Consider the following 26921-nt stretch of genomic DNA (forward strand, 5'->3'; position numbering starts at 1 on the left):
TTGGGAGCAGGACCGCACCTCACCTTCCTTTCCGGTCTCTGTCCTATACATACCTCCTTGTCCCTTCTCAAAGATGTGTATGTGAACATAAGGGGAAGGTTGGAGCCTATTTAAAGCTTAAAAAAACATCCCTATACCAATACATTATCAATTATTGCAGTAACTAAAACATTAAATGGACACGAACACTAAACGCTGAGCCCAATTGGAGCAAAGCGCTGGTGTAGTCGTGGCTACAGCAGTGCGTGTAATGTAATAATGCCACTACAAATCACCATAAGCGCTGCTCGTCCTGTCCGTGCTGCAGAGTCACATAAACAGGTCTGTCTTAATTAAATCCACAATAAACGGCTGCCATGCTCACAGTCAGCTGCCCCTGGGCTGTTAGAGCTGCAACATGGCAAACACGACTGACACGAGAGGAGCCATTGTCTGTGTGTGTAAACTGGGTTTTTTCTATGGGAGAACCGTTGAAATATTAGGAATTCTCTGTGAGGTTTAATTAAAACAAAGGTAAATCTTTGCCTGTGATCACCGTAGACAGTCAGTTTATCCCCACAGAGACGATCTTGACAGCGTCCAAGGCTCTTTTACCATCAGTCTCACTCTCCCCTTGCTGCGATGAATCATTTGGGTCTTATCAATAGTGAATTTGGACGGGGAAAAGGCACAGCACCAGCAGCTTTGGACCGGTCTAAAAGACACACGTATTCAAAGCACAGCCCCACAGGGGAGAGTTTAAAGCAGGAGTAATGAAGACAAATGTACTTTAGCCACTACAGAAGGAAAACAGTCATCAAGGGCTAAGGTTGGAGCTTTGTTGTTGTCACTGTTTAATTCAACTGAGAGGCCTTTATGCTGGGAATTATCTGGGCCTAATCCAGGTCTTAAAATCATAAAATATAATTGACTGCTATGTTAAGTCTGCAAGCCATAATCAACACTGAACTGAAATGGTAACTAAAGCGCTAAATGGTTTTCACTTCACCGACTGTTAAAAACAAAACAAAAACATTCATTCAAAACTATCATTGAGAACATGCCAAGAATAAAAGGTGGCAATTGTGAAGAATTGAAAACTGCACCTTCAAATCTGACGCTCTCATGCTGAGCCTCTGGAAGAGGGGGTTAGTTACCCTTTAAGCTCGTGCATGACGGCACTTCGGACCCGAATTAACACCTTTTTGAGTGACAGTGCAGGATTTTAGAGGCAGTTGTGGTGAACAGGTTTGGGCTCCTTCTACACATTAGGACATTGTTGGAACATGTAGGGGGAGGAAAATACCAGTGGCGGCTGGTCCATTATGGGCGGTGGGGCGCTGCCCCTCCTATCAATTTTGCAAATAAAATAAAAAGTTTTAACTTTCTTATGTACAGGTGTTTTTACACTGGAGGGAGGGGGAGCGGAGGTGAAGGAGTGTGTCATTTTGTCTGCCTGGTTCATCTTGTGCTGCAGCCGCTGTCACAGCATCATAAATGTGTAGTTTTGTGCTTGGGGCGGCGAGGAACAGCGCCCACACGATCTAACCAATGGCGCTCTACTATGGTATAAAAACGTCACTGTATATCATTAATTCAACCAATCAGAGACGCGCAATAATAATTCTATCTATTCTAATAATTCTCCGATGGGCGCTGAGGCCACGCGCCTCATTCATTCACTGAAGGAAACAGAGGAGGAGCTCCAGGTGCCTCAGAGGAGGACTCTCGGTTAAACGTAAGCTGCATTTTATTTCTGAGCGGATTATTTGTCTGACGGTTTATACAGGTTTAAACCTGTGGCTCTGAGGCTCATAATGAAACCATAGCAGGTCTAGGACTAAAACTGTACATGAAATCAAAGAGGAAACACCTCCTGCCTTTGTTCTGGTTCTGTTGGTACAAAACACTAATCAGTGGTGCACAACACAAATATGTATAGTGACTATCGTTACACTTTAGTCAGAAATTATTTATTTTTTTGTTGAATAAAACTAAACAATAAGTTTTGAATATATTCTACATAAAATAATAATATTATTACATGCCCCAAAGCTAACTTTCTTTTTTAAGTTAAAAACAATGTTTATAATTATCTTCTAAAATATAATTGAAGGTAGGTAGAGGCAACAGCCCCCCCTGGTTTTCACATCACCAGCCGCCACTGGAAAATGCATAATTTTGACATATTTAAACACTGTGACCATATATGGGTGAATCCAGAGATGCCGTCTGTATCTATTGCAAGTTTTCTGTCATTTTGTGTTTTCATATAAAAATAAGTAAAGGGAATGGAATTCACGGCGGCCTTGTTTCAAAAAGCTTCTGCAACGTCAAAAGATCCAGTGATCTTGTACATAACACTAACATTTTCAGCAAATTTATAGTAAATCTGAAAAAGTAAATAGTAAATGGTTGTTTATTTTACTGTGAATAAAATTGTTTTAAAACCTATGACAATACTTATTTGTTTTCACATAAGGGTCTGGACCTGTTTGCCCCGGGAGATCCACCATTGTGCATCGTTTTGCAGCTTTTTTCAGAGACACGAACCATTTTTTCCGGTTTCAACATGAAGCTCTTTGGAAAGAAGCGTTCGTCCGACGCCACGGTCGTACAGGAGCTACTCCTCGCGCTCTGTTCGGCCGAACAGCAGGTGCAAAGCGAGCGTCTGGATAAAGCCGCGTTAGCGAAGGCTCTCGACGAGAAAACTCTGTTCTCACAGAGTCTCCAAGATGCGCTGACCGTCAACAATGAGACTCTGACGGCGCTTAGAAACCACGTCCAGGCTCTAAACGCCCAAAACCAGGGTCTGAACGAGGAGAACGACCGGCTTCGAGCCTCCGTGTCGGACCGGGACGCTAAAATTCTCCTCCAACAGGAAAACGATAACCAGACAGACAGTATGAAGCTGGTTATCGACGCCCTGAAGACAAACTATGGACAGCTCAAAGTAGCAGACGCGAGTCTTCGTAAGAAGATTAAAGACCTGGAACACCAAGTCGGACAGAAATCGCTTTTGCTACAGCGGCAGGACGAGGAGCTGGCAGAGAATCATCTCAAGTTTGAACAGTTTATGCTGCTTGAGATGAAACACGCCGCCCTGAACGAGGACGTCCACCAGATGGAGGGGGAAATCAAGACTCTTCACGAGGAGCAGCTGTCCATGAAGGAGGCCAATAAAACCTCCACAGAGGAAGCTCAGGAGACCATTTTGGCTTTGAGGAATGAGATAAAAGTCCTCAATAAAGATCTGGATTCACTGCAGAGAGCAAACCAGACTCTGCAGCTGACCCTGGACAAAAAAATGGTCTCCTGTAAGAGGCTACAAGACCAGGTCCATCAGACAAGTCAAAAACTGATGGCAGAGGAACAGAAGTCCCTCACGCTCCAAGATGAAGTCTCTAAACAGTACGACAGCCTGGAGGAGAGTGTGAGAGAAAGACTCCACGCTCTCCAAGAGTCTCATCGCATGTTCGAGACATTTCAACACGAGAAATTAGCAATGAAGACGGACTGTGACAAGGCAATGGAAGAAACGGACAGGTTTAGGCAAGAAGCAAGCGTTCTCCGTGGACAAGTTGAGAAACTGCACGAGAATTTGAACTTTTCTGCAGCTAACCGAGAACTACTACAGATAGATATTCAGGACAAAGTTAAAATAATCAGCCACTTTGAAGAAATAAACAAGTCACTTGTGTCTGAAAAATGCGTCCTCGCAGAAGAGCTCAAGACGTCTAAAATGCAAACATCTGGGACCATATTACGGCTGGAAACCCAGCTCCAGGAGGCCAAGATGGAGCTGGAAAAATCAAAGAACTTCCAACAGCAGCTGCAGCCGAATATGGAAACAAACCTGATCCTTAAGAAACTTGAAGAGGAGAAATTAGAAATGAAGGCGGACGGTGATAAGGCCGTGGAAGAGGCGGACAAGTTGAGATAGGAAGCTCGGGTTCTCCAGATAAATAATAAGGTCCACCAAGGCACCAACGTCTATGTGGAAATGAAGTCCGACATAGAGGCACTTCGGAAAGATTAGCCTTTTACGCCAAAACATCACTTATGAGAAGGCAGCGAAGGCAGCAGCCGCACAGCAGGAGATGAACTTGGCGGCACGGTAGCACAGCGGTTAGTGCTTGTGCTTCACAGCTAGAAGGTCCGGGTTCGATTCCCACCAAGGACGGGGCCTTTCTGTGTGGAGTTTGCATGTTCTCCCCGTGTCTGCGTAGGTTTCCTCCGGGTACTCCGGTTTCCCCGGTTTCCCCTACCACTAAAAACATGTACAATAGGCCAGGATGTATGAGAGTGTGTTTGAGAGTGCGCATGGGGGACGACGGATGAAAATTAGCCTAAGGCTACAATCCGGTGTGGCTTGTTCATTAACTTGCACTGTCCCTACCAAATAAACCATAAATTTAAAAAAAATAAAATAAATAAAAACCACCAGATCTGCTGAAAACCGTGGAGCCAGAGAGGAGCTCAGCACCTCAGGACACACGGGCCAACAACTACGCCTCGCAAGACTACAGGAGCCGGAGCCAGAACGACCAGAGGAACTATTCCGACCAGAACATGCCCAACAACTACGCCTCGCAAGACTACAGGAACCGGAGCCAGAACGACCAGTGGAGCCTTGCCTCCAGTGTCTGACACTGGTGTATAAATGGGTGAGTGGTTCCTTGATGTAAAGCCCTTTGAGTGCCTCAGGCAAGTACAAAAGGCGATACATATATGGGACCATTTACCAGTTTTGTCTGTCTTCTCTCTCTCTCTTCCTCTTCCTCCCTCTTCCTCCTCTCTCTCCTATATCCTCTCTCTCTGTCCTCTCCTCTCTCCTTCAGTCCTCCCTCTCCTCTCCTGAAAACCATCTCGTTTTACATCCACAGACCTCCTCTCTCTCGCCTGTAGTCTCCTTGTCCTCGAGCAGAACCTGTGTGTCCTCACCGCTGAATATCACGCTCCTCAGATGTGACTCTAATACCTGACTTCTCCTCTCATCGCTGATTATCTATTTGTCTTTCTATTTGTTTCAGATGACCGCTCCAACTTCTGGACGTTCTTCCACGGTCCACAGAGGGACTCCCATCAGCCCCCCCTTATTTACTTTAATAAAGTATACAAACAAATATAAGTGTGCTTTCTGATCATATTAGTATCATTTTTTCTCAACTGAGGGTTTTGCTTTTGTTCATTTTCTTCACAGCACAACCCGCGGACATATGGCGCGGCTGGAATTTTCAACATTGTTCACTAGTTAACAGAGCCCATGTGCTCCTACGATGATGAGAAACCGCCCCTACCTCCCTCCCTTATTGAAAAAGCAGCTTACGGAGCCTTGGATTTGCCTTCGAAATAGTGATTTTGATCAATTCAACATTGATTACAGCAAGGCAAAAACACCGCGGACACTTTTTTTCACCCGCAGAATGGCTTTAAAAAACGCCCAATTTCGCGGTTTCACCGCGGACCTGGCAACCCTCCATTACAGTGAAATAGTTGAAGCCAATGATCCACAAAACACAGAACTGGAAGAACTCCAACCATTGGGGACCTATGGGAGACGATGGAAAATCCAGTTCCAACGAGGGCAGCACAGGTTGTTGTGAGGTTGTGGAGTCGGTGTCATTTGGTTAGAGAGGAGAACAAGATCTCACTCAGTGACAGAGGCACAATCACGTTCAGCTGAAACAGCATCTCGGGGCGTGGCCTCTTTTTAGCTGATTTCTGGTGGAATAAGAACTTATTTATCACATACGAATAAGTGAAGTGTAAAACGGGTTCATATGGACATTTTCTCAAAGCAGATTGTTCTGTAGAAGTGAAAAAACGGCAGTCATGCTAACATGTAGCATCATGTCAGGGTTACCAGGTCCCCGGTTAAAATTGGGCGGTTTTTAAAGCCATTCCGTGGGTGACAAATCTGTCCGCGTTTTTTTGCCTCGCTGTAATCAATGTCAAATTGTCTATTTCTATCTTATTTTTGATCAAAATCACTATTTCTAAGGCTCTGTAAGCTGCTTGTTCAATAAGGGAGGGAGGTAGGGGCGGTTTCTCATCATCGCAGGAGCACATGGGCTCTGTTAACTAGTAAACAATATTGAAAATTCCAGCTGCGCCGTATGTCCGCGGGTTTTCCGCGGTTTTCGGAAATTTTTGGACGGGTTTGGCTGCCCAGACCTGGCAACCCTGCATCATGTTAGCATTCTCTGTTTTTTTTAGTTGAAGGCCTAAACAGTAAACCCTAGAGAAAAGCTATTCCTAAATAATAATAATTATTATTAACTTCTTAACCCCCACCTGAACCAAGCACATATTCTCTCGTTTGGTTTTACCCACATCTTAAAGCTTCTTGAAAGACAAGCGTCAAAACAGCGAAGCAAAGCAACAAAAGAGTGACAAAAACATGCTGGAAAAGCAACTAGAACACAATAAAAAAGCACAAAGAAATACAAAAATAAAAAAGCTATGAAGAAAGGCCCCACTCGGTCAGCGGGTGAGCACAACAGACTTCAAACTTTCAAACTTTTGAAGGATTTTCCAGAGGCATTTTTTAATATCTAATTCCAAGCCTGATTTATTTAGCTTTGAACCCCAAAAAAAAACAGGCGGAATTTGAGTTTTTATAGATCTTTTCACTTGTGATTAGTTAATTGAAACATAAGTAACATAACGTAACTTCGCGGAGTAACACCACTCCGCTGCGCGTCGTGGTGTTCTTGACTCCGCGTCGTGCATTATAACCGTCGAATGCACGGCTCCTCGTTGTTTAATCCGCTTATACCATGGTCCCACAAATGTAACATTTATAATAAGTATTTGTTTCATTTACTTAACTCACTAAATATGCCAGACCACCGGGACTATTTTATGTTGGTTATTAGCCGGTCACCGAAGGCTCGTCTCAGAGCGAGTCATTCTCCGCAGTTACGAGGATCTCAGTCAGACGCAACGAAACAACATAAGCACACGCTGCATCGCCAGAATCACAACACAACAGGACTAACCCGGCACTTTTCCGTGGAAGTAAACACCGATATGCGGCACTCGTGGGCAGGAGTTGTTTCACTTTTACGCTGTTTAATAGATCCATGTGTTTAACCTGAAGCTAGCTAGCTAGTTCAACGAGCTCAACTGTTTATGGAAACAGCTGCGGTGGAGTCCGCTTTCACCTGGCCCCCACGAACTGAAACTTTTATGATTGACTTTATTAATCCAGACAAATATGTTTAAATGCAGGATCATTTTATGTACGCCTGAAAATCATGAATAGTGCCTTAACCGTTTTCAATAGAAATGGAAAGCTCATATGTTATTAACAGTAGCTAACCTAGCTGCTCACTCTCCTCTACTTCCCATTTATCAAACATTTTGTTTTGGCCAAAAACGTTGAAATTAAACAAAATCCATCTCATACGTTCCTGTCAGTCACTAATTATGTGTTTATCTGATTCAGCTGTGTCATGCGTTGCTATGGCGATGCCCACAGCGGAGTGATATCCCAGTGATTTAACTACCGGACTACGTGTGCGGTTATACCAAAATAATGCACGCTTGTTAGCACCCACCAGCCAATCAGAATCGAGTATTCACCCAGACCATGGTATAAATGAAAGTATAACAGCAACAGTATATCCAAAATATCCTCTGGAAAAATCTCAGTTACTAATCTATTATAGAAAACGCAATCTCAATGGCCGCCGCCTGGGCGCCGCCATGTTTATTTCCCATACCGACTTTGAAGCTAAGCAGGGAAGGGCCTGGTTAGGACTGGGATGGGAGACCGTTTGGGAACACCAGGAAGCCTGGCGACAGTACTGAGTGTGTGCGTGGTTGGTGGTGCTGCTGTCCGAGGACAACCCGCTGTCACAAAAACGCGAGTGCACGAGATCTGACTGCCGTGCGTGTGCGCGCATCCAAACAGGGCGATGTGTGTGTGCGCGCGTGTGTGTGTGTTCGTGCGTGTGTGTATGTATGTGTGCGCGAGCATTGAAACAGGGCGATGTGTGCGTGTGTGTGCGTGTGTGTGTATGTGTGCGCATCCAAACAGGGCGATGTGTGCGTGTGTGTATGTGTGTGCGTGCGTGCCCAAAACCTGCTCAAACACGAGCCTCTAATCAAACGCGCTGCTCCCACTGATTTATCCTCCGTGTGAGTAAAAGCGAAAATGAAACTACCAGTTAACGAGCGCATGGCCTGCACTGCGTAGGTTTTTTTCTTTTTTTTTTACTTTGCTGCTGTACCATTTGTTTTCTATTTTCCTTTCACGTATTGTGAGCCCAGAGGTACATTTTATTCTAAAGCAGCTTTGAACGCATTGCCAATTTTATTATAAGGTTATAAATACTGTCTAACAACGATCATTAGGCTATTTCATTTCAAAACCTACTTCTTATTTTTTTTATTGTACACTACCGTGATGGACCAAACCACGGGTCCTGCACCGTGAACCAAACCGTTAAAGCTGAACCCCTAATATTTCTCAATAATTATTCCACTGTCTCTTGAATCCTGTTCCCTGAGTTTAGCGAAAATATTGTTGTAGTTTATAAGAAAGGAGCACGGGTGCATCAAACACTCCAATTGCAGTTTGTTTGAAATTGTTTTTTGCCTTCATTCTTTTACTCATTTGTAGTGGCCATAGTTTTTGGAATGGGTTGGGAACCACTGGTCTACAGCTGAACTGTGTGACGGGTTGGACATGTCTTTGTAATCACTCACAATCTCAGGATATCAAATGTGGAGACTAGCGAGGCCCGGCCGAAGGCCGGGTCTCAGCTAGTATGTCAATAAAATAAAACCATATATTTGAATCTGGCTCAATCCATTATTTAGATTTTGTTGCCCAAAAATCGTCAATTTTGGCCATTTTGGCCAACACTTGTGACCTGCCGCAGTGTCACCTATATGTCATAATGGTAAAACTTCAATGACCTTGGGGGACCTCTAAATGTTGCCCAAATTAGCTAAAATTTGGTGTGTAGTTTCATGGAGTCATAGTGAAACTTTATGGGGGGACTGCATTGCAATATTACAATTTTAAAAATGTCACTGTAAAGCCTGGGACACCCTACTGTATAGTCCCTTTAACTAACTTATAAACCTTATAAAATCATAAATGTCTTTGACCCAAAAAGACAAAAAGTGTTTCCAAACTTCCTTCAGCTTTAAAGCTACCTCCTTTTTAAAGAGGGGGTATTATGCTTTTTTCAGCCACATAGCACCAGTCTATAGCACACTACAATGATGACGAAACCTTCTGTTGGTCTGTCAATGCAGTAAATTAGAATAACTGCCTTGTATAAAATTGCTCTTTCAAAATGGCGGTAGCAAATGGCTTGAAATAGGCCTCTGTCTCTTTAAGAACCTCTGACCCTTTTAGACACGCCCCCTCCACACGCTGTCTGTGGCATCACAACACTTTCTCCACAGTATTGACACTACGATCGGTGCATTTTAATTTTTATTGTTGGAAAGGAGCTACTGTTTATCACTTTGGGAACAATGGCCACACAGGATATTATTTGAAGACGAACCTTCCACACCGGACGCTTGGAAGGGGCTCTTGCCTGAAAAATAACTGCTGTTTGGAGGCTCTCTCTTTGCATCTGCCATGCCCTATGGATCTAACTATACCCCCATGGACGACACCAGGATCTGCAGGAGCCCATACGATTCAAAGACGGACATTATCTGTGCAGGTGGACAATGGTTTTTACCCCGTTAGCTTGTTATAATCGACTACAGCTCATTGTTGATGAAAAGTCTGCAATAAACCACAAATGTGTAAAGCCAGGCTCATTGTGTGATCATCGTAAAGGCTGCTTCAAGTAGTTGCCTGCTTTATTGACGTTATTTGTGCATAATATGCTGCCTGTTTTCAATGAATGTTGTGAAGGTGAAGGTTGTTAGCTTGCCGTGGCTAATAGTGCCGTAGCTCCTGGAGAAAACCACTTGTCTATGACCCATTGTAGATGAAATGTGAGCAATAAACTTCCAAATCAACAAGCCTGGCTCCGTGTGTGATCATTGTTAAACGGTTCTTTATGTGTGTGGTGGTTTTATTGACTTTATTTGTGCATATTTCTCGTTTCCACGTGATGACTCGAGGTTTAGCTTAGCATTAGCTTTCTCCGGAGGCTCTGTGCATCATCAAGGCCCAGCGCAGAACCAGACACTGAAATAAGTGTTCTTGTCACCGGTTTTAATCCTCGGGGTTCTGCTGAGGGGCAGTGGTTGGTTACTCGGCTGGTGACGAAAGGTCGGAGGCGTATCCTGGAGGTCGAGGGCGTTTCCTGAAGGAATCAGGCGTTTTGTCCCTAAAATGGCTGCCATCAGAGTTTTTACAGACTACTCGAAAATACGTGAATGTGCTAAGGCAACACTTCAGGCATGGTTTTAATGAGGGAATGACATCATAACATGATGTAAAGCTTGAAAAAGTCGATTTTGCATAATACCCCCCCTTTAAGTTCTCACAGGACACCCTACAAACTTTACAACAAACAAGCCTCCAGCTCAACACCCCGTTCAACCCACTTAGCTACTGCATCAGGTCTGAAGCTGAACATTTCACAGAACACCAACACGAGCGGCAAAGTCTAGTCTACAGGCGGCGTTTAGAAACACAAGATCGAGCCCTAATTCTTCTGCATGAACAGCCAAGAAACTTACTTTATTGATGTTTGTCTGTGTTTAGTGCTCAAAGTGTGTTCATCATGACGCGGTGGAGAGTGAACGTTTGTTTTCACTGGATATAACATGTCATTACCACTACTGCCTCTAGAGGGCACTTCAGCTAAATCCTCTTTGTCTTTTCTTTACAGACTGATCTAAAATGTCAAAATGTTAAAAATCAAGGCTGAGGGACCCAAAAAATCAAGCCTCAACTATGCACTTTTCCGTCATCAGTGATTTATGCCATAGATCAGTACAGTAAGGGCGCATCAGAAGAAGTCACGTGATCTATGCCAAACCGCTGGATCCCATAAGACGACGCAGCGTTGGGAAGAAGCCCGTCTCATCCGTCATAAAGTGGGAGTGAGTCGGCTATTAGTGCATTAGTTGCTCACGAGAGGCACGCGGGCAGAGCGCAGCAGGCAATAGAAAAGCCATTAGCAAAGCGCTGTTCTGCCCCCTTCACACTGTTAGCCCCGAGGATACGCATCAAATCAGCAGCAACGCCACACCCATATCGCTACCGAGCTACGAGCCGGCGGGCCGACGGGGTGTGGGCGAATTAACCAGCGCTGGAAACTAGGGGCTGTTAAGATTACAGTACAATGAAGAAAAATGGGGGGGAGAGAGCAGAGGAATGTACATTTTCAATAAAGCTAGACACAGGGGGTTTTGGGGGTCTGGAGGAAAATGCCAGTGCTGAAATTGCAGGAAAATGTGCAGTGTTATTCAAAAAGCATTCATCTGGACTGGCTTTGTTTTAGAATGAAACAAGTAATCAATCCCGTCAAGGGTCCTTTTTGACAATGTTTAAGCCAACTTAGTTGTATTGAGCTTTCGGGTTTGGTTTACAAGCAATTTAACGTTTTAAATTGTTTGTTGTGGTCCGAACTCATTCCTGAAACTTTCCAAACACTTTTTCAACATCCCGTTTGTTGAAAGGGAGTTTGAGGAAGCAAAATTGTCACGGTAATGTAAACATCAATAGGCCGCTAGATCACAATCGATAAAATGGCTTTATATTATTTAACACACATGTGTGCTCTTACGATATAGTGAAGAACAACACATATTTATTACATTACTAGAAAATAAAATCAGGCATAGGGCTCTAAAAGGTGCTATACCTGATTTTTTTTCTTCTGAGTTTTACATACTAAAGGAGGACCTTTAGTATGTAAAACTCAGACATTTGCTGGAAAAACAATGTGCCTCTAATTATAATTTAGATTTTGATCAATTTTATGAACTTGTAGGCTAGTTTTGTAGCCTTTCTGTGAGAGAGACCCTATTAAAAGTGACCCTGCAAGTTGACAAATGTGCTGATAAACTTGCAGCCGTGAAGAAACAGAATGCCACAAATATGTAAATATGTCAGAAAAGTTAGGAATGATTTAGATCACAGCTAAAATTTAAATTCTCTGGCTTCCTCTTTCATCATTTGTTTTTCAAAAATCAGGCATAGGGCCTTTAAAGCTACGCTATACTCTGGAAAGTGTTTTTGTCAGTAGTGAACCCTCTCCTCACTTGACTGCCCCCTTCAGCCACGCTTCTCACACCCCTCCACACGCTGCCCTTGTCATACGTTCAAAGACAGAAGGGAAATATCAATACTCTTCTGTGCAACACACATTATCAGCAGAATAAATAAAACATGTCGCAAAGTAAACAATTTGAGACTTGCGTATATTTATTTGCTGTATATTGGATCATTAAACAAAGACATTCAAGTGGATTTCAGCTTCATCAGAGCAGGTCGCTCAGATCAACTTCTGTGATAATGCTAAACTCTGTGCTAGCCGCTAACTGCTACTGTGTCTGCTGCTTCAAACATTTACGATCCCCGCACGTGTTTGTGTTGACATGGTGAGGGTGACGGGTGTGTTGGGGGCTTGCTGCTTCGAAGATGGTGCATCTATTGATGCAACGTGGGAATGCAACCATTCTGGTCCGGCAAAATGGAGCAGCTGAGGGCGGCTTTTAAGTATCTGTACATTGTTGATTCAAATGCATAAGCAAAACTAGGGGGCAGATAAAACAAGATTGCTCTTCTATCTTTCAGTTCCTTTTTTATCTAAGCTATTGTGATGTTAAACTGTTTTGTTTTAAAATCTTATACCACTGTGAATTGAATAATTACATGAACATATAGTTATTGTTTTCAACTACGTTAAATAACAAGTAGTGCCTACAGTTTGTACAGTCAAGCATAAATCCAGACACTACAGCAGATCAAAATCAGCTTCAGCACTGTGACAGCAAAAATGACACAGGTCTATATTTTCAGTTAAAAACAACCTAGCCTGACTTTATAGTGAACAGGTCCGGGGTCTCTTAATGAGAGGATCCCAGTCTGGGTCCTGCCCTCGGTCCTCGTCTGAAGACAAGGCGAGACAGAATGGGACGGCAGCCGTGATGGATGTCTGCTCCAGTGAAGAGGCCACAGCTGGGTCTGAGAACATGGCACTTCTCCCCAGACGATCCAATTACAAACGCTACCAATCATATCCCAGTCGGGCAAAGGTTTTCAGAAAGAAGGCGTCTGAACTGGCATTTCCCTCAGAAGAAATGCATACAATAAATTTCCAAACGAGAGGATAAGCCGTGCTGAGAAAGCGTTATTGATTCCTTACGCTACAATTATAAACAATCCAGTGCATTTGACTACTCTTTAAAAAGATACAACGGATGGTTAAGGTTAAGAGCTTACCCAACCAAATAAAAATCAAATCAAATCAATGTCTCTACTTTTTAAAAATACTGACAGCATAAATATAAAAGCCCATAAAGGAAGAACACGAGGCAGCGCAATGTAAACAAGGAAAAGAATGTGAGGCTGACATAGCAGCAGTGCTCAATGTTGCTTGAAATAAACCACCTCTTTTTTTTATAAGGAGCTGGATGGAGTGTCTTGCCCAAGGACACAATGACAGCTTGCACCTGCGGGACCCAGGATTCAAACTGCTCTACCACCTGAGCTTCTGTCGCCCCAATAAACCTCATCTGTTGATTAATAATGGATGTTTTTAGAAATTGGCTTCACCATTGATCTCTATGTGGATAGTGTCCGATAGTAGACTCCATACACACACACACAGATCTAAAACCTACTTCATTACTTTTTCCCTTAACTATAATTGTATGTACTTTTGTGAACTTGTCTGGCCAGTAACTGCCTTTATATTTCATGAGAGAGTAAGCCCTGGATAAAGCGCAGACGCACTTAGTAAAAGGCGATGTCTTTGATGTACGAGGATTGGCTGTCGACCCCCACAACCTCAGGGGGACCATACGGACTAATTCTGGATTAGATTAACACTGCGCCTAATGGGGGGTGTTAATCACGCCACTGACAGGAGCAGATATTATCAAGGCAAAGGTCAGGAATCAGTCTGTCACATAAACCGGTGTGAAGTCAGGCAGGGTCAAGAGGAGGGTCGATACATAAGCGTCTACAGTACATGCAATATCTTGAATGCATTGAGTGACCTGGTTCTGATTTGTTCAGACTTTGTAGGTGGAGGGAAATATCAGCTTTCATCTCTTGCTAACACCATGTTAACAAAACGATTGCATCGTAATTGACCTTCCGCAGAAGCCCGACCCCTAAGGAAACGTTAGCTAGCTTCAGCAAAAAGTGGAGTTTAGCATAGCCTATCCCATAATGGGAGGAAGTGCCAGTGACTCTAAATGGTGCAATCCCAGCGCAATATTGTCCAGCGAGGCAAGATGGGTTGCAATGTACAGTAAAGGAAAATATCTATTATATGCAATGATGATTACTCTTCTGTAAGCCTAGTATTGGTAAAATATGAGAGTTATGGTTAAGTTATCTGCTTGCTAAACTTACTATGGAGCCAAGCAGCTCACAAACCCCCGCTATTGGCTGCTGTGGCTCTGTCTCCTCTGCGTCTAATTCGGCAAGGTAACATTTTAGTCATGGTTCTCAAGCCGCGATGTTACAGTGGAGGCACAGTAAACATGCCAGATATTCCAGTGGCAGAAACAGCTTTTTTGTGACGATGTCCAGCAACGACAGCACGTGAAACTCTTGGCAAACAACAAGACGGATGGTAAAAAAGCATTAGCTTGGCTCAAAAGTTAGTTTCAGCTCATTTATCAGCTTTGAAAGGGGTGAAAGGACCCGCTCTATTAGTTTCTATGGGAGGATCGTCTGGAAGCCACGGTCGTAATGAGGTATGATTGGACAATGATTGTTTAGGGAAGGGTTTTGTGAAAGGTCAGTTTAAGTTCAGAACCGCTCAGAACAGGTCCAGGGATGGTTTATGATAATGTTCGGAAGACACTTCTGGGCTCGATCTATGACTTAAAGGAATAGGCCACCGTTTTTACATACCGAGATATGTTCTTACCTCACTTTAGCCGAGTTAATATATCCCCGTCTGGTCTTTGTCCGTGCGCTCTGTCACGCAAACGGAGCACATACGCAGCCTCTCCCACATGTCATATAGCTCCAAAAAAGCTCACGATAGAAGCTACCAAGCTCTTCCACGTGTTCCCTATTTAAATAAAGTTACGTAAAGTGTTTTCATGCGAAGTATATTTACACAGAAATGTAGCATGTCGATTTTATAAGCAAATAAAAAGGGGGACTATATTGTGAGGCGTAATGATCCGAGGAGCAAAACGTCCGCGCAGTAACTCCTAAAGACTTCCCCCGCTACTTCGCATGAAAACACTTCACGTAACTTTATTTAAATAGGGAACACGTGGAAGAGCTTGGTAGCTTCTATCGTGAGCTTTTTTGGAGCTATATGACATGTGGGAGAGGCTGCGTATGTGCTCCGTTTGCGTGACAGAGCGCACGGACAAAGACCAGACGGGGATATATTAACTCGGCTAAAGTGAGGTAAGAGCATATCTCAGTATGTAAAAACGGTGGCCTATTCCTTTAACAAAATCCAGGAAATACATCAAAGTGCCTCAAAACAGAATTTTTTTTCTCAAACCAACATGAATTCAGAAAAATAACACTGAAGGCATGTTTTTGTTCTGTGTCTTTTAACTCTTACTGTGCCAAACGAGCATTTTTTGTTCCTTTGGTTGCGTAACAGCTGCATCGGGGACACTGTCCTTGACGTTGCAGAAACATCACAGCCCTGACTGCTCTTCCTCTCAGTAACTAAACTGCTATTGATCTTTGCGCTCAGTTCTCCAGTTCTAAGAGACTTGCTCATGCAATTCACACAAAAAAAGGCTTTTTCTCCACTTTACGCAACGCATAATTTAACGTGCTGCAAAATTGTTTTTTCCCCACATCACACAGCTGACTTTTATGCAAATGCGGCAGGACAAACACAAGGCAGTTTTAATGTGCCGACTTTTCCGATGACTGGGTCCATGTAACGCACTGCCTTTAGCTCATGTTGCTTTATCTGGTATCTACGTTTAAACATCTAAAACAAATAATGGCCCTCCATAAAACCTGCTCTGCTAAAAGATGTCAGTCTTTGGCTTTAGTCTTTCTTTAGTAGATACATGTGATAGATACAAAAACAGACCAACTGTTTGCAGCAAAAGCAAAAATGGTTTAGAAGACTTATAAGACTGACTCACGCAATTCATAATGATGTATAATCTAAGTCATTGCGTAATTATCCTGGATGACAGAGCTGACTTTATGCAAATGACACCAGACAGGGATTTGCCTCCAGCCCGTGGTGAAGTGAGGATGCTACGGTCCTAACTGGAGCTGCGTGAGTCATCCTTTACCGACTCTAGGGCTGGTTTTAATCATGAGCTGGAGGAGTCCCGAGAGAAAGAGGAGCAGCCGGGGGGAACGTACAGGTTTTTTTGGTTGTTTTTTTTCAGTTTAAGAATTTGAAAAGAGCTCTTTTGGTCGTGCTCGAAAAGCTCTCAAAATCTCAAAGCGGGCCCGTTTCCAAGAAAATTTATTACTGTATAAATAATGAGGAAAATTGCTTAGTCACTCTAGCTTCAAACAAACTGGAGAGAAAAGACGAGATACTGGAACGATTCATGCACTGAGCTCCACACAGCTTCACAGTGAAAAAAGTGCAGGAAATTTCACACTGCATATGGAGGGGAACATTCAATTGGGTAAACTTCAGAGCAATTTAAACCTTTACTCACACCTTGCATACTTTATGCATGCCCTTATAGTCTTATAGTTTTAAAGTTTTAAAGTTAGTTTATCATTAATCTACCAAGCTTATATTATATATTATATGTTTTATGTTTCATGTTGCACAATTGAACGGAAGAAAATTCCTCGTTTGTGAACCTGTTCACTAACAATGGTGATAAAAACAATTCTGATTTTGATTCTTTACTTAGGCTTGGAACCTGATAAAGATGCATTATGGGACTTTCATACAAAAAACAAATTTGATAATCATCAAGTCAATAATTGACCGCTTTGTGACCCAATGGCTTTATGTGCTTAGCAAGGCGTCTTTACTTTCGATCAAGTCTTTACTTCCGATCACAATGGCCTCTACAACACTCCGGGATCAATTGTTTTCTGGGAGGGTCCGTCAGCTGTGAAAACCTACCAGAAACTTTCAAAACAATTGATCCTGGAGAATCATTGAGGCCACTGCGATGGACAGTAAAACCGCCATGCTAACAACTAGGCCACTAAAAGGTCAAATACGCTCAAATAAAAAGTTTTGTTAAAAAGTTCCATAATGTCCCTTTAATGCCAGCTCTGTCTCACAATAAAACGTTTGTAAAGTATTATCTCTGGCGATGTGCGGCAATTCAACAAGAAGCCCGAGGGCCACCAAAACTTCATCTGAAGGCTGCGTTTGGCCCCCAGGCCAGACTTTGGGCACCCCAATCTACAGAATCACCCTGAAACTGGGAAAAGCCAAATCCCATACTAAACAGTGTGCAAAAGCCGCTATCAGAGTTAAACGTTTTACAAAAGATGATTTAGTGAAATAAGGGTTTGTTGAGAGGGAGCGAACTCACGTTGTAGAGGATGTCCACCCATCCCTCCATCGTGATGCACTGGAAAACGGTGAGAATGGCGAACAGGATGTTGTCAAAGTTGGTGATGCCAAAGTTGGGTCCGATCCAGTGCTCCTTACAGATCGTGTCGTTGGGGCAGGTCCGCGCCGGCGCCTCGAGGCCACAGGGAAAGTCCGCCGCCTGCTCATCTGTACAACGCAAAGGTGAGCATTAGACAAGGTGATTTGGGTCATAATTTCCAGGTAAATAACAAGGTCAGAAGGTGGAAATAGTAAAATTTACACTAATTTGATTATGTTTTTTGGCCATTTAATAAAGTTTTTTATTCATAATACATAAGATATCTTCATTATACTATTACTTGTTTGCACATTTACCATGTCCCTCTTTGATCGCACATTTCCTCACTACTGTTGAGAGCTGTTGTTACAAGTGAATTTCTCCCTTCAGAAATACGTGCTTGGTCAATGAGTCGAGTTGTGCATGCGCAAACAAGGGTTAGAGACAGATACTTGGACCATAAACATGGAAGCATTTCCCAGCCACGCAGAGAAACGGTGCAGTGTTGACTTGTTGGTGCAAATGAACATTGGACATTTTACACAAATCAGTCTACTATACATCAGATTTTAGAGGCGAACATTTTTTCATGTGTCAATACAATGTAAGTGCCGATCCGTGGCATAAAGAGGCACAAGTGGGCGGGGCGTAATAAGGTGAATAGGTGAGACGCACCCAGAGCACACATGGCTACTTAGTATGCGAAATAACAAGGCACGTACTTCAGTACTACAGCTGTTTGACACCATTATGACTCTACTCTAAAGGCGACATGGAAGCGATGCAAAGGTAAGTTTTTCCTAACAATAATTACTTTAGCACTAGCCGCGTTAGCACTAGCCGCGTTAGCACTAGCTGCATTAGCAGAAGTGAATGTTTTGCGCTTAGCCTATTTATTATTAAATCAGGGTCATGACTGTACTACAGAGATGGCCGTAAAGCATGACCCAATATGATAAATTACAATCCTTTTAGACTGTGATTAGACTGGGTTGCGTACCTATGTCCCCAGTTTTTCCCCCCCACTTTTTATACTGTTTTAGCTAATGTTAGTCTATGGGAAATGTATGCTAACATCCAAAAACATGGACGATCTCCATGGTAACATGGACCCAACAGTGAGTTGGGGGTAGAATTAATTAATTACAATGAAATAAAGTAAAATGACAGATGTGTCTCGTTTCTATGAGTAATAGCCAATAAATATAAATACTTTTAGATACATGCTTCCAACCTAGTTGTTAGGTAATGTTATTGTTACTGTGTCTATATACAACATCCCCTACAAACTAATCTTTTTCATTTAACTGAAGAAAACAGGGCTAAATTGTGTATAAAATTATTCTAAACTAGGACTAAACTAGGATAATTTAAGGACTAGGCATCGTGACAGTAACATGTTTCTTAACAACTGTAGGTCTACGCCGGGGCTAAACCAGGTCTAAACTAATGTATAACTGCATTTACAACCAATAGCACATGAATAGCACAGATTGAGAACCGCTGAGCTGTGAGGTATTTTTAGTAGGAGCAGAGGATGCATTACGTAAACATATCTGGAGCAGAAAACACTGTCTTATAAATGATAGATGCCTTAAACTACAGTGATACACGAGTTAGCGCGGTGCATTACTGCCTTTATACACTATATAGGGAGCTAAAGGTTTAAAACAGCTGCTGAATATTTAATGGGGGAATGTATTAAGGCTCTTACACTTTACTTACAAAGTTCATTCTATGTTTTCGATTTGTTTAATAAGAAAGTCACCAAACATTATTGATCTAACAAACTAGATTCAGACATAGTTTCATTCATTATGATTATGATGAGACTATCTACACTGAATTGACGATGGAACAATCTGAACCAGGTTATTGTTCAATAGGAAATTTCACAAATAAACCACCAGCTTCTGGAGCTTGGACTTCAAAGCGGTTATTTTTATCCCAAATCAATTTTGCCCCAGATCAAAAATGACAAGTCGAGGCCTCCTTACTATAAATATGATTCCATGTTTCACAATATTACACTCACAAACTACAGAGCAAGTAATCAGTTGGGTAGTTTTTAATGTGCGTCTCTCGCTCTCTCTCTACATCATCATAATACATTATTTTTGATATAGGTTTAAATGATAATGATAAGTGAAAATTATATTAATGTCCAAAATACAGCAATTTTTATCAGATGGTTTGGAAATTAACATACTCTCTACTACAGTACTTCCACGCTACTTCTGAGTCTTAATTAGTGTCAGTGCCAGTGTTACAGCTCAGAGACTGAACTTTGGAGTAGGGATGTTACAATTTCACATTTTTGAGTCATGATTATTGTGAGAGAAAATATTGTAAGTATACGATTATTTCCGATTATTTTCGGGATGGGACAGCAGGCCTCGCATGAACCACTGATTTCCACGTGTGTGTGTGTGTGTGTGTGTGTGTGCCGAGTTTCCGTTTCACTTTCCTTTCAGTTTATTACAGTGAAATAGAGAGGAGCGCATTAGCTTTTTGAGTGCATCCCGGGCCAGTTGTGGAGGCTTTTTCTGAACATTAGGACAACTTTATTGGGGATTATACAGTTTGTAACCGTAATTTGGACATTTACAGCGAAGGATTATCAAGAAGGTTTACCAGAAACTATTTGATTCTGGTGATATTTCCATGGACTGTAGCAATAGAGCGTTCTGAAAAGCTGCCAAATGGTCCATGTGATAATGAAGTAACTTGGTATCTCACCTTGACCAACGAACAGGGCTGGACTGGCAGAAAAAATCAGCCCGGGTGTTTTGGGTCAAGACCGGCCCTCTATAATATCAGTCATACCATAGACGCTGATTTATGTTCTTCCCAGTGTGCGGGGGTCAGGATTGAGCTTACAAACTTGTGGTTATGAGCCTGGCGCTCTACCTATGGAGCTAAACAAGCGGCCACACTTAAATTAATGTTATGAACCGCCCCAAAAACACAAGCGCAATGCAATAGTCGAGGCCATTAGCAACACAATAAGCCCTTGAACTAAACCAGTATAAGCTACAAAACCGAGGACAATAGCTGCATGTTGTTTCTGCCGAATTTGAGCTAAGCTTACAGGCCTGACATCTAGTCAGGTCACACCGACCCCAAAATACATCGGCCCACCAGTAAAACTCCTGGTAGTCCCGATGGCCAGTTCAGCCCTGCCAATGACTACTGAAAAAAAGCACATGGTTCTTACTCGTGTCTATCCTGAAGCACGTCCGATGAAACTTTCCCATGTAAAAGTCCAGGCCGATGATGGCAAACATGAGGATGGCGAAGAACAGCAGGAGGCCGATCTGCAGCAGAGGAACCATGGCCTTCATGATGGACTTCAACACCACCTGCAGACCTGGAGCGGGAGGCAAATGAATATTAGTAAACTGCAAAGTCAAATGGCAACTTCGTCTGACATTATTTAAACCGAGAGAAACAAATGGCTGAGGCGTGAAGGCTAGTTTACAGAACTGCAGTATTTTTTGCATTTTAACATTTTCATTGGCGTATAATCAAATATGTTCCTTTTCCAGACACAATCTCGAGCTCCATAGACCACACAGGAAAAGATGTGAGTATGATGGTAGAAAATTAGTAAGCAATGTAGTAAGCTTTGCAGTTATGCTTGGTAAATTTCAATGTCAAATTGGATGAGATGGAGAGGCTCAACATACAAACATTTTGGCTTGAAATATTTTAGCCAACTGTTTGAAATAGATTGACTACACAGGAAACTTTAATACATAGAAAAATGTGAGGAAAAAATTGTACATGTACTTGTGTTAGATATAGTAAGTGTAATCAAAAGATTGCATCAGTTTAAAACAAGAATTTGTGACAATGGTTGTGCTTTTATTAAGACTATTATTAGGACCATGAGTTAATAAAAAAAAAAAAACTAAAGGTGATACTCACTGGGAATGCCAGAGACCAGCTTCAGCGGCCGCAGCACTCTGACTGCTCTCAGAGTCCTCAGGTCAAAGTCGGCTCCCACTGTCGCCAAGATCCTGCCAAACAAGAGACATCAAACATCAGACAATCATCAACTTATTATTTTAATACAACAACTCTTCAAGCTGTCAACGTTTTAGAGCTTTCTTTCTGCCATGTTTCAATGTTTTACTCCAACAAAAATGATAACACAACACTGAGCAAAGAGCAAAGACAGCAAAGTACATATAGATGGGGAGTGAGGGGAGCACAGCCTAAAAGAGATGGAGGCGACTTTGCAACACATCAAAGGGAAATCAGTCCAAGTGAACGCTTGAATAAGCTGTATTAGATCAATACAGGTTTCTTTAACCAACAAAATGTAAGATAGTGATCGAGTTTGAAATTACCACCAAATGCCTGAAATGAGCATAATAACACCCTCCAGGTCATGTCTTTGGTGGTGTAGTACTAAACAGTCTTGATTTGCATTCAAACATAGACGGTAACAAGATTTCCATATAGAGTAGCTGGCAAGACCTGCATCCAACAAACTTATGACTGTTGCCAAAAGGTAAAGTCTGAATTATTGTCTGTATGGCTGTCGTTTGACTCTAATCCTAACATTAGTCACATGACCTCTCTCGCCGCAGAGAGTTGTGGAGATGCTGTGGAGACTGCCGTGACTGGCAGTGTCTGCATCGTTTGCTGATTGCATGCATACAAAGGGCCTATCTCACAAATTGGAGACTAGTGTCGCCTGCTGGTCACAGAGATGTCTCCGATCCATTCTCTGGCAATAAGGCGAGTCCCAGGTAGTATCGGTGAAAAGAAACAGGTTACATTTCAGTGGAGTCTCCGAGAGGTCTACGCGGTCTCAAGCAGCTGTGGCAATGTTGCGAACACTATTTGTTATATATACATTGTAATATGTATGTAATAGTGTCCTGTGAGACGTTTCTGTGACGTCCCTGCAATGTCTGAGACCTGTTGGATACCAAGAAGATCTCAAACAACACGGCTTGAAACCATAGTCCTGTTATGGAAATCTGAACCATTAATTGTTTATTCCTCTCGTCATGTCACATAATGCTTTATGGGCATTTGACCATTACATACAGTGACCTATATTCAGTGAGCATTACCTCATTTACAAGAGTTCATGGACATGTTTGTGTATGAGTTGGTGCGATAGGGCGGAGGATTTCTGTCCTCACTCACTCGTGCTCTCACATCCAGCTTATCTCTCACTCATGGTCATTGGCAGTTGTTTACTTGTCCACCTTATGTATCTCAACAATGTAAGACAACTTTGACCATTACATCATTGGGTCCGCTTGACCGGAATTTAAGATATGATGTTTGTGTCCTCGCTTTGGCGACACTTGTCTTATACATTTCGTCAGTATCCTGTTACACCATTGGGGCATTCCATAATCGTATGATCATTGTGCTGTCTTTGTGTATAAATACTGTGAGTTGTGAACTGTTCTTCAGAGCATCTTATATCCAGGTTCTTGGTGTGTCTCCATATGCATATGTTAAATAAACCTGCACGCTTGATTCATGACAACTTCTCTCAGGTTTTCATTTAATATGCTCTCAATGTTTACCATAACAGTCCTCTGAGGGACCATGCGGAGACCACATTGAGACTTTTTCAAGGATCCACGCAGTCTTCGCTGAAATCGAACATGTTCATTTTCACTTAGACTACCTGGAGACTCCTTATCTCCAGGGGACGTCTCGGAGACATCTCTGCGACGACTCGTCTACAACTAGTCTCCAGGCCAGTGAGGTAGGCCCTTTACTGATCTTGCCTATGATGTACACACAGCTCATTAATGCGCTGGTAATGGGGCTGCGCTGGATTGTTGTACAGACAGTGACAAGCAGCTGCTGCTCGCTCCAAGTCTAAATTACAATCAATATAGCGTGTTCTCCTACAGTGGAAGTGACAGAAACTCTCACTTGGCTTAAAATATATCCAAACGAAGCAGGATTAAAATGCAAATCATCTTCTTCAGCAGCAGCCGAAGCGAATCATCCTCTGCATTTGAACCGTCCCTTTACCGGGGCATGAGAGCGACCTGTGACCGGTCCGTAATCTCATTCCCACACGCTCCCTCGCTTCTTCAGCGCACAGCATTTGTCCCATGCAGCTTTAATTACCGGCACAAAAGGAATCCTCCTCTCAAATGCACATAATGGACTTGTCGCGCATGTTGAATGAGTCGTCGGACAAACTGGCAAAATGCGAGCGTCAAGGAGCTGCGCAGGAAGCACTTGTCACCATTGTGCTGGTGTCAGAGCACAGAACAGGTAGGAGCCACTCAAAACGCCCTTTAGTGGAGCCTGAAGGACGCACTTTCTTTTGAAGCGTCGTAGTCAACAAAGCTTTTCTTTTGTGTGCTTAGAGCGGCTTGCAGCGGCACCTGGTTTTGTGTCACCAATTATCAAGTGTTTTTGAACTCATCTCACACTTTGCCCGTCACTGCTCTCTTTCACAAAGCACTAGACAAACTGTACTGTAAAGGCAAGACACTTGTGTAGTCAAATATCAATGAGGCAGTTGTCTATTTTGCCAGACAATCCGCTAAAAAGGTCGCACCGCCTGACGCCTGTACAAGTTTTTCTTTGTGACATGGACACGCTAAAAGGGATTTGAATTTCGACAGGGTTTTAATAAGTGCAAAAGAATGATGTAACGTTATGTAAGATGCTCAGGCGGGAAAAGGGAGTCCTCTGGAAACACTGAGAAATCCAGTTTTTAAGACAAGTCCATGCACTTTATCAAGTCTGGCGTTTTATAATTCATTGGTTCTCTTTACTCATCCGAGCCCAAACGTAATTGTAAATAATGAGATGTTGAAATAACTTCTGGAGAACTTTTCTGTTTTATTTTGCAAGTGTATGACTAACATTCAAAGACCCATAATGCCCAAAAGGGACTGAATGTGTGGGTATTGGAGCTCCACACCTCCACAGGAAAAAACGCCAATGACTCTCAATAAGACGCTTTTAGTAAACTCCACTATCCTTACGGTTAAGATCAGGGTTAGGTTTACGGTTAGTTTAAGCGAGTGTTGTCCTGTGGAAGGAGCTCCACTGATCACATGCCTCTGAATCGGCTGCATCCAGATCCGTCTTATTACGCTAGAGCGTCACTTATGTGAGAACTTGCTGAACTAATTACCATAGCCGTACCAACTTGGGAAAGGCCCATGTCTGAAGTTAAGTATACAAAAAAGATTAATTCTCCTGAACAGTTGCCTATTCACTCATTATTCTCCAAAATGCTATAAATACTAATATAAATAATCAGAATTTCAGCCCATTGTTAAAAAGTACCAGTAGTAAGTTAGTAAAGTCACACAATCTTGTCAAAACATGCAATTTGTTCCATTTGATTATCAGTCAATATGGCTAGTTATTCAATATTTGAGATGAGGCAGCACAGTGTTAGATTTGTTGCAATTTTTGGCTCCCTGAGGGTTATGGGTTTGATTCCAGGATAACAGGATAACCTTTGTGCATTTGCATAATACTGTATTTCCTTTGGGTGCCATTTGTCATTAAACATGCATAATAGACAGAGTTTGGAAGCCTGTTTTTATTCACCGTCTACCTGCCTAAATGCTCCCTGTGCTCTATTTCTATAAAAACGCCACTCAAAGCTAAGTCTCACGGCGACACTTTGTAATCATTGGACATTTTGGGGCCAAATATCCGTTCCCCTGAAGATCACGTACTTACATTTGCAGGGGAAGATACATCTTACTGTGGGGTAGGTCTTTGTCGACGTCTTTAAAACTCATGTTGGGAATGATTAAGGTTTACATTGGCTGCACTGTCCTCTGTTCCCCCTGGTCTCCTCTTCGTCGAACTCCCCTCTGCATACCAACTATACTGTATCGAGTTCATCTGTATGCCGTAAAGTGGTGCATGGGGCGGACTGTAGCAGGCTTTGAATACTTATGAACCACTGGGAAAAGATCTAAAAATAGACTCAGTGATACAGTTAAAGATGTGAAGCGCAAGAGAGATGAATGAAAGAATAATGTCTCTTACGCCACGGAAAGCACTATCAGATGCGGAGCGATGCACTACGTGTCACATTTAAATATACTGTTGGTGCGGAGCAGGTCTTCATGGCAATGCTAGCAAGGGCTGGACGACATCTCATACTGATCAATCTCAATTTTCGATTCAATGTTATTTCATAATAAAAAGTAAATACATGTAGCTGATTCATGAACTCAGGCAGACCTTTTATACAAAACAAAAGCTTTTCTCCAGTTTCATTTAACTCGGGTTTACTGGAAGTTTAATAATTCTACACGATAAAAAAACACAAAAAGTTTAATTGTGAGACAGAGCTGACTATAAAGGCGCATTGTGCAACTTGTGTGAAAAAATCCCACAAAAAAACAACTTGATATTTGTGCTAATTGTCCTTCGTGTGACCCAGTGACGTTCCATCATGGTGGTTTCTACAAGGCTCAAAGGATCAATTGTTTTGTAGGTTTTCTGGTGAGAGGCTCCATCGGCATTGAAACCTGCCAGAAGCACTTAAAATAATTGATCCTGGAGTATCTTAGAGGTTCTAAGACTGTGATGGAAAATAAAGGCGAAATAATGGCCCCTGAGACACTGAAAGGTCGAATACGCACAAATAAAAAGTTTATTTTTTCTCATGAAAAGTTGCATAATGCACCTTTAAGGTCCTATGCCTAAATAAAGGTGAGGGCATGGTTTAAAACTCTCTGCACTGACCATCAGTCTTTGGCCCTCTACCTCGTATACTCTTTGATATGCTACCTTCGATGACAAAAGTTTGGACACCCCTGAAACACAAAGAACTTCCATTGTCTCCAAACTCAAAAAGGAGCTGTTTCTGCCAAAGAAACTGCTGTAAATCTGACAATTATAACCAGATCAGAGTAGAGATTAAGATTAAATTTCAATTAATTGCACAGCCCTATTACAAGTGCTCTTGGCTCACAGTAAGAAAGTTCTGATTCCCCGACAGAACAGGTCTTTTGCATGTTATCCCTATGTCTGGATGGGTTTCCTCCTTTTTTCCCTATCAACCCAAAACATGCACAACACTCCTTCCATTCTCACGGTCGGACGTCGCCTTTTTCTGAGCAACACCAGCCGTCGTGTCACGGGAAGGGGCAAACACACCAGCGCCAACTAATGATGGCGGTGGTTGAAAATGGGGTAAATGCGCCAGTACATTCAGGATTATTTAGGTGCTGATTCGGCTGCAGTAAATGAGTGTGTCACTGTTGTTACGATGA

The 26921-nt window shown here is 42.5% G+C and overlaps 1 protein-coding gene across 15 annotated transcripts in view; it reads right to left on the reverse strand.

The window, feature by feature from the left end:
* The window catches only part of cacna1ba (calcium channel, voltage-dependent, N type, alpha 1B subunit, a), a 158254-nt gene that overhangs the window by 88272 nt on the left and 43061 nt on the right, over window positions 1-26921 (reverse strand). For all 15 annotated transcript variants that reach the window (XM_079566661.1, XM_079566657.1, XM_079566659.1 and 12 more), the window contains exons 4-6: window positions 21601-21692; window positions 20888-21040; window positions 17611-17798 (exon numbers count right to left, since the gene is read on the reverse strand). In XM_079566661.1, coding sequence (XP_079422787.1) covers window positions 17611-17798; window positions 20888-21040; window positions 21601-21692 — 433 coding nt within the window. The remainder of the gene's footprint in view (window positions 1-17610; window positions 17799-20887; window positions 21041-21600; window positions 21693-26921) is intronic.

This window comes from Gobius niger (assembly GCF_951799975.1).
Source record: "Gobius niger genome assembly, chromosome: 1".
NCBI classification, from domain to species: Eukaryota; Metazoa; Chordata; class Actinopteri; order Gobiiformes; family Gobiidae; genus Gobius; species Gobius niger.